Genomic DNA, 9,479 nt, shown 5'->3' with positions numbered 1-9,479 from the left:
TAACACAAACCACCACTAACCTCCTTTGGCATTGGCATGGTTTATTAATTATGTAAAGAATTGCCATGGAATTCCAATTTTAATGATTTTCTGGCACTCTCATATTCCATCCTAGTTTTCATAACTAGTTTTTCCTTCTCTTTTCATCTCATAGTTAATACCTTTGCAAGCTCCCTCACCATTATCACCTTTCAAAGCTACTTTATCAAGTGCTCCATTTTGCCCTAAAATGTTTCTTTTTCAATGCTTCCACGTTATCAAACTTTTCCAACCTCAATTTATTCTCCAAAATTCCCCTTTCAATTAGAAAGCGTTCTGTTTTAATAATACGATATTTGAAAAAAAACAAAAAAATTCTATAATTGACATCGTGTTCAATTTAAGTGTGTATTTTTCAACGGAATGTCATGTCTGTTTGTTTCTCGAGATAAGGCACCATCGAGGATATGCCTAAACTGATTAACCTAATGAACGGGGAGTCCTTGATAAGGGTGATTAAATAGATGCTTACAGACTGGATTATCGGATAACACGAGAGAAAACAAAACATAGCTACAGCACAAGTTAAAAAGTGTGCAAGTTTTGAGGTACACAAAATGGAGGGCAATATCGTCATTTGACCTGGCAACCAAAATGAATTAAGGAGAGCATTTTATTGCGTACCGAGACCATCGCCGAGGTCCATTCTTCTGCTCTTCTTCCACCATGTGACCCCCTGAAACCCAGCTCTTCGTCTCTGATCCCTGTCTGCACCTCCACACCCCCACCATAATTTATTCTTTATTTTTATTTTATCATTGTTTCGATTTTTTAATTCCAATTATTCATCAAAGATTTGAACTTTCCCCTTATTGTTTCTTTGGTTTTTTTTTTTATTAGTCCAATTCCAAAAACGAAACGCCAACAAACCCACTACTAATCTCCCAATCCCATCACTATTCCTTCGTTTCCACTCATCACCACACCAAGAACCGAAAGCCCTCTCCCAACCACTTAAACCCTTCCATTTTTTCACATCAAAACTTGAATATTTTCTGGGTTTTTAAATGCGATGGTGGAGCTGCAGCAGCAGATCAAGAGAGCCCCAAGAGCCACAGGCTTCTATGTTAGGATGAAGCTCCTGCCCACCACCAAAAATGGAGGAAGACTAGTTCCCCAATTGGAAAAAAAGTTCTTTTACAGATATTGCAAATGGGTCCTCTGGCTCTCCCTCTCCCTCTACTTCTTCAGCTCCTTCCTCATCAGCAACCACAACGAAGAACAAAACAAACCCACCACCTCCCTCTCCACAACCCATTTGTCCACCTTCGCCGCCCGCGCCCTTATCGAATCCGCCACCATTAACAACGCAACAAAACAAGGTGCGAGGAACAAAACCCATGTTTTACTTTTTTCTAATGTTTGATACATTTGGCGAATTTGTAGTTTCTGATGCATTGTTCATGTTTTTGTTCAGGCACATTGTTCGACGGATTAAGGGTTTACGTCTACGATTTGCCGCCGAAATACAACACGGATTGGCTAAAAAATGAGAGGTGCAGCTCCCACCTGTTCGCCTCCGAGGTTGCCATTCACCGGGCCCTGCTGACCAGCGACGCGTTGACCGTTGACCCCTATGAAGCGGACTTCTTCTTCGTCCCTGTCTACGTGTCCTGTAACTTCAGCACCGTCAATGGCTTCCCGGCGATCGGCCACGCCCGAAGTCTCATTGCCTCCGCGATTGACTTAGTCCGGGCGGAATACCCGTTCTGGGAACGGACGCACGGCGCCGATCACGTCTTCGTCGCCGCCCACGATTTCGGTTCTTGCTTCCACACCATGGTAATTAATTACGTAGCCTCCCAGGAAAAAAAAACCTCTTTTGCTTTTTTCGGGTTTTCTGGGTTTTTGACAACGTTGTCTGGCTTCGCGTTTCCTCAGGAGGACGTGGCGATTTCGGATGGGATACCCGGATTTTTGAAGAACTCGATCATATTGCAGACGTTCGGCGTGACGCATCACCACCCATGTCAAGAGGTAGAGAATGTGGTCATTCCGCCGTACGTCTCCCCGGAAAAAGTACGGGCGACGCTGGAAAACTTTCCGATAACCGGCGGACGGGATATCTTCGTCTTCTTCCGAGGGAAGATGGAGGTCCACCCCAAGAACGTCAGCGGCCGATTTTACAGCAAGTAATAATTGTTTAGTAATTAATCAAGTAAATCGACATATCAGAGTCTTAATTATTAGATTTTCGTTTAAATTTACTGATATGCCCTTGGTGTATTATTTTTGAAGGCGGGTGAGGACGGAGCTATGGCGGAAGTACAACGGCGACCGGAGGTTTTACCTGCAGAGGCAGCGGTTCGACGGTTACCAATCGGAGATCGCGCGGTCGAAATTTTGTCTGTGTCCTCTAGGGTGGGCCCCGTGGAGTCCGAGGCTGGTAGAATCAGTCGCTTTGGGCTGCGTGCCGGTGATCATAGCTGACGGGATCCGGTTGCCGTTCGACAACGTCGTTCCGTGGGCGGAGATATCGGTGAACGTCGCGGAGAAGGACGTGGGAAAATTGGCGGAGATACTCGAACACGTGGCGGCGACCAACTTGACTTCCATTCAAAAGAAGTTGCGGGACCCGCGCGTTCGAGGTGCCCTACTGTTCAACGACTGGGTCCACGAAGGCGACGCCACGTGGAACGTTCTTTCCGCTCTGGCGACCAAGCTGGCCAGGTCACACCGGCGGTCAAGGGTTTCGAACCAGTGACGCAACGACGCGTGGACGATTGGAATTTTGAGAGAACTGAAACAGCCTGCCAGCCAATGTACCGGAAGACAGACGGATATTTTTTATAGATTGCGAGGTGGGTGGGACCCACGAATGTGAGGTGGCGAGTTCCACGTGGTTGGTATGCGATTGGCCGGAAGATGGCAGCGTAGTACGGTTCATACTCATGTACATGTACCCGAAACAAATACTGTAAATAAGTTCAATTATTAAAAATAGAAAAAGTAAAAATAAAACACCCATTTTTTATTGATTTAGTTATTTTGTTTTTAGTTTTATGGATAATTTTGTAATTTTGCTTAAATAACGCACCAATCATTTTGAATGAATAATTTATTTTTTCGTAGGTGTGGGGTTCGAAACTCAAGTAAAACTATAGAGTATTATCCATGTGTGACAATAAATACGTCTTGTGTGTCTCGTGCAGTGCCTGCGATGGTGGTCTTGTTTTTTGTATTTTGTTATATTTGAATAATATAGGTTTTCGAATTTTTAATTTAGTTTTGTATTGAGAAGTAGTAAATAATAATTGGAGCGTATTTACATAAAAAAAGATGAATTGGAAAAACAGCTGAAAGTATGAAAAGGTGGGAAAGGTTAAATAATTTAAGGAATAGAAAGAATGGAAGGGGGGAAAAGGCGGGAATACGAATTGTCAGAGTGGGGAAGGAGAAGGGACAGACAGGTTTATTGGAGACAGCAGGGTGCCAGCTGAGGTATGTCAGAGAGGGCTTTAAATTTTTATATTTATCTGACGGTGTGTGGGTGTTGTCAGTGTTGACGGATACGGTTTCCAAGTAAAGCTAAATCATACTGCCCATGGCTCGTAAGCCTAAATTTTTTATCATACCACATCATTTTACCTAGACCATGCATCCTCTTCTCAAAATAAGATAACGTTGGCCAGACTAAAATTTCAATTTGTTTACATCGATAAAAAAAAATAAACACGTTAATCAACGGTTAAATAATAATTTAATTATCAATAATCATATTATTTTGTTTACAAATTTGGTTTAAAAAATCGGTGTCTTTTAGCATTCTTTAGACCATCTCTAAAGGAGATGTCAAATTTTAAACCTAAAATTTAAATTTGAAGGCTTATGTGGCACTTTGACATCTTTTAACTTTTGCTCTCCAACTTATATGTCAAATTTTAAACATAAAATAATAATTCACACGTATTTTCTTTGCATTGAGAATGAAAATAAACAAAAGGATAATGCTTTAAACCAATAAAAAATTAATAAAAATTATTTAATAATTAATTAAAAAAATCTGAAGGTGCTGTCAAATTTTGCAGTAAGGGGGAGAGATGTCAATCCATGTCATGCCACATCAGATTTGGCTTCTTGGTTGGAAAACATTAATGCTGTCTTTTGTTACCGTTATTGCTGATTTGGACAATTTGACATCTCATTTGGAGATGCTCTTAGTCAACAGGAACATGATTCTCTCACCTCATAATCTCTCTCCCTTTTTCTCCTCTTTTACTTGAATAATTACGACTAAGCTGCGTCAACATCCTATATTGTTTTTTTCTATTTATTTTTTTATGAAATAATAAGACAAAAAGCAAACTATGAGAGGAAGATTAGAAAGGAGATCATAAGGCCATCTCTAATCGAGGGCTGGCCAAATGGCTCGTTTTAGCCCTCTGACCCTCCAAGATATTAATATTTTAATGAACAGTATATGACCATATTTGCCTCCGTCTCCAACCGAGGGACAAAGGGCCAAAGGGCTCGTTTTTGTCAACAATGATGTATTGCAGAAAGCAATGTAGAGAGAGAAAGTGTTAAACTAGAGAGAAACAAATTTTCACACTTTGTATTTTCTATTTCTCAATTTATATAATTACATTCCAATATGGTATTTATAGCTTATACCAATATCAACAATTCTAACCAACTCTATATCCCAACCAATTACAATAAGACACATGTCATTCAATTTTACACACTAAGCATATCTATCAACCTATCATCCCCCTTCAATCCCATGCAGGGAGCATCCAAGCATGAGATTGGAACATAAAGAATTGAACTGTGGAGAACACAAGCCCTTTGTCAAAATATCGGCATATTGCTCAACAGAAGCTACAAAATGTAACTGAATAGATCCATTTTGAACTCTTTCTCGAACAAAATGACAGTCAACTTCAATATGCTTAGCTTTAGAATGTAAAATAGGATTCATAGCAAGAGCCATGGCTGAAATGTTGTCACAATGCAGCAACGGTGTATCAGCACAAGGAACATGTAAATCCTTGAGTAACTGTTGAATCTATACCACTTTAGCTGTGGTAGTAGCCATTGCCCGATACTCTGCCTCTGTAGAAGATCGACTGACAGTATGTTGCTTTTTGGAACTCCAAGAAACAGGATTTGAACCTAGAAAAATCACAAAGCCGGTAGTTGATCGTCTGTCATTGGGATCACTAGCCCAATCTGCATCTGTGTAGGCTCTTAAAGACATATGACCAGATGTAAAATACAACCCCAAGTGCATTGAGCCTTTGAGATATCTTAAGATCCTTTTAACTGCAGCAAAATGTTGTTCAAGAGGAGAATGCATATATTGACAAACCTGATTAACAGAGAAGGCTATATCAGGTTGAGAGTGAATGTTAAGTATTGCAGAGCACCCACCAGACTTCGATAATATCTAAGATTGGCAACATGATTGCTGCCATGATTTAAAAGCTTTTGATTAGGATGACAGAGAGTATGACATGGCTTACAATCAAGCATATTAGCTTTTTGTAGAATTTCCTTGATGTACTTGGTTTAATGAACAAACAACCCTTGTGACTGATACTTAATTTGCAGTCCAAGGAAGAAGTGTAATGGACCTAAATCCTTCATATCAAACTCCTGAGTGAGTTGAGCAATCATAGATTGAACCAAACTGTCACAACTTCCTATGAGTATGATGTCATCAACATAAAGAAGAAGGACAACCACTTTAGTACCAACAGACTTGACAAAGAGAGAAAAATCTGCATATGATGACTTGAATCCCAAGCAAGCCCAGGAACTCATCCATACCTTTGGTTGGATGTGAAACCTTCGAAAACCCTAGTTTCTCGCGAGCTCCGATTTTGGGTACTGTTTATGCACTCGTGATCGTGAAGTTTTCAAGGAGTTTTAAGGTTATAGGGAGCCTTAAAACATCTTCCCAAAGCTCGGGGAGTAATTTTGAAGTGATTTGGACGTTGGGAAGCCCAGGTTTAGTGAGTTGCAGGTTTGGACGGAATATCAAAGGTTTTTCAGGCGACTTTCCTTTGGTTTTAGGTCCCTAAAGTGGTATGATTATGTTCTTCTCATCATAAGCTTCATTTGGGTTTAGATTTCATGAATTTTAGTGAAGAAACGAACGAGTTATAACGTTTAGAAGTTTTTCCCAATTTCCGGCGATCGCACCGGTGACCGGCGCCAGACTTAGGCGAACCAAGGAAGAAGGAGGAGAATATTCCGTCAAAGTTGACGGAATATTCCGACGCCATCAAGTAACTTTAACGGCATATTCTGAATTTTAATGGAATATTCCTTAATGTCGTTAGGGAATCCGTTAGGCATGCCAGGCACGTGGCCGCGCGTGGGGGCGTGTCTGGCCGTGCCTTGGTCGGCGTGTGGTGGCGCGTGGAACGTCCAAAAATTATTTTAAAACTATGGGGATGTTCGTGATGTTGAGTAGATCACGTTGGTATATTCAAACACCTCATTTGAGCAATGTATGAGAAGTTATTACATAGTTTTGGTTATGTGCTTTAAATTAACGTTTTTGTAGTTGTTTCACATATAGGTGAGACCTATCCTCAGGAGGAGCACAGTCAATCGAGGCTCGGGGGCTACAACCCTTCCACATACCAGTGAGTGCGCTTTTGGTTTTCCGTATATACCTATATACTTGAGATTTTTCCCAGAAAATGAAATTGAATGATTATACATTTTGAAATGCCATGCAAAGTATTTGCCTATTTTATTTATGCATTAGTAGTTGCATATATTTATGATTAGTGATGCGGACGCACAGGTAAGTGCCAGGTAAGTTCATAAATTAAATATATGAGATTGCTTTAGTTATAAGAGATACAATGTAATGCATTGAGAGCTCATAAACCTGCACCTTGGTGTTAGTGCTCCCGCCCAGAGTTAGGGCACAGTCCTTCACGTGATGTTCACCTCCCGCACCGTATGCTCACCTTCGATCCAAGTTAGGTGCACAGTCCTATCGTACAGACCACTATAGGTGGTTTCGACTCGTAGATGACCCGCGATTATTCGTACAGTCTTCACGTGATCGTAGCACTGGAGCATAATTATTTTACACCTAGTCCTGTCGTACAGACCACCTTAGGTGGTTCCGACTCCTGTGCAGGATTTGATATGATTGAGATTGGTTATGAGCTGTAGACTCAGCCATGCATGTCACATCAGTTGGATCCGGCTGATATGATATCTGACATTGACATATTTTAACTGGATTACTTATAACATTTCATTGTGATACTTTGGCATGGTATATTTCTATGGATTTTCAACTTGAGCATGATTTCTGATATAACATATATTATATTTTATGGGAAATTATACAGGTTTTACGGCGAGGGGTTAAAACTTTTGAGAAATGAAATGAGTTTGAAAAACTTTGTTTTTGCCAACTCACACTTTCTGTTTTGCGCCCCTCCAGGTTCTAGTTAGGAGTGCTTCTTGGAGGCTTACGAGGAATCCACGGCATATTTGACAGATTATCACCATTGTAGGATTACTTTTGGTGTTGTATAATTAGTATTTGTCCTGCTGGACTGCACTTAGGCTACTTATGCTCTGGTTGTGAATTCACACTTACTTTCATCTTGCACTTGTTCTTAGTTAGTGCTCTAGTTAGTTTGGTTTTTATTTATTCGCATTTCTTATGTTAATATTGCTTCCGTACTGTGCACATGGCTACGTCACCCTCACGTGACGGCCAGCACGCCTTGATTTCGGTCGGGGTGTGTCACAACCTCATAGTAGTAGGTTTCATAACTGGACTAAAAGTCTCATAGTAATCCAACCCAGCCTCCTGAGAAAACCCTTTGGCAACTAATCTAGCTTTGTACCTAGCTACAGAGCCATTAGAGTTCTTTTTAATCTTGTAAATCCACTTATAGCCTACAAGATTTTTGTTTGGGGGAAGAGGAACAAGTGACCAAGTATGTTATTGAACCAAAGCTTGCATTTCTTCTTTCATTGCATCTTGCCAGTGCACAGACTTAGAAGTAGCTGAAAAAGTTTTAGGCTCTGTAAGAGAAGGATCATCAGCAATAGTGACTGAAAAAGCTTTATTTTTTACAATACCAGACTTTGATCTAGTTTGCATAGAATGTGTATTGAATGTAGAGACTGGCACATATTGTAGAGTATCAACTTGAGAAGAAGTAACATCAGGATGTAGCTTTGTATTACTGAGAGACTGTGACTGAGTAGATGCACTGGAACTGAATGGAGCTTGAGGAGAGACAAGGCCACAAGTGTTATCTGTTGATGTAGAAATGGACCGAGTAACAATAGGAGTTGACTGTCCAGAGGGCAATAATGTTGACAGTTGAGGCAGTGGTATAGGAATAACCAAAGAATGTGTAAAGGTATTGGGATGCACCATAAGTTTAAATGCATGTGAGGTGGATGAAGCAACACTTTTGGAAGGAGAGAAGGATAATTGTGAAACAGGAAAACTATATTCATCAAACATAATATGTCGAGACACAATAAGTTTATTTGTTTTGAGATAAAAATAGATATACCCTTTATACTGTAAAGTATACCCTAGAAAAATACATGCTGTAGTTTTGGGATCTAATTTGTTGCTCCTGTATGGTCTCATGGAAAGATGACAAGCACACCCAAAAACTCTCAAGTGATCTAATTTAGGAGGGGATTTAAACAGGAGGTCAAATGGAGATTGCATGTGAAGAACAGAAGTAGGCATCCTATTGATTAGATATGAAGCAGTGGCACACGCATGGAACCAGAAATGAGAAGATAAAGATGCTTTTTGTAGGAGGATAATAGCAGTTTCCAACAAATGCCTATTTTTCCTCTCAACTAACCCATTTTGTTCTGGGGTGCATGGACAAGACATTTGATGAACAATACCTTTATCTCTAAGAAAGGCTTTAAAAGCTAAACCCACATATTCACCTCCACCATCACTCTGGAGTATTTTGACATGAGTACTGAATTGGGTTTGAACATAAGCAACAAACTGAGCAAAGACAGATAAAACTGCAGCTTTATTGATAATAAGGAAAACACATGTATATCTTGTACATTCATCAACAAATGACACATAATACCTAAACCATTCTAAAGATGTTTCTGGAGTAGGACCCCATACATCAAAGTGGATGACTTCAAAAGGAGAAACTGATTTTGAAGCACTAGTAGGGAATGGTAATTTGGAAAATTTGCCTTGTAAGCAAGGGATACAAGTATTGGAGTCTTTATTACAAGAAACAGAAATGGAGGAATTCCTAAGTGCTGCAGTAGTAATAGCATTTGTAGGATGCCCTAGCCTACAATGCCAGAGTTCAAAGGACACATTTTGACCCAAAAAAGCAGTTGGAGTAGGACTTCTTGATCGGGAAGACTTGAGAACTAAAATTAGGTAGACATCATTGTTACTCAGTGCTTGGTATAACATTTTCCCTATGGCCTTGTCCTGTATA

At 40.2% G+C, this 9,479-nt stretch overlaps 1 protein-coding gene across 1 annotated transcript; it reads left to right on the top strand.

Annotated features, from left to right (window-relative positions):
- The first annotated feature begins 539 nt into the window (after positions 1-539).
- On the top strand, positions 540-3,021 carry FRA8 (Exostosin family protein). The gene is made up of 4 exons (XM_068482562.2): positions 540-1,361; positions 1,457-1,821; positions 1,921-2,171; positions 2,278-3,021. Exons 1-4 carry the CDS (start codon positions 1,052-1,054, stop codon positions 2,741-2,743), a joined length of 1,392 nt encoding a protein of 463 aa, XP_068338663.2. The 5' UTR covers positions 540-1,051; the 3' UTR covers positions 2,744-3,021.
- Positions 3,022-9,479: the final 6,458 nt, after the last annotated feature.

This window comes from Pyrus communis, chromosome 11, assembly GCF_041283825.1.
Source record: "Pyrus communis isolate YQ-2024b chromosome 11, ASM4128382v1, whole genome shotgun sequence".
Lineage (NCBI taxonomy): Eukaryota > Viridiplantae > Streptophyta > Magnoliopsida > Rosales > Rosaceae > Pyrus > Pyrus communis.
Note: the sequence above shows the minus strand (reverse complement) of the source record. Positions and strands in the feature narration are given on the sequence as shown.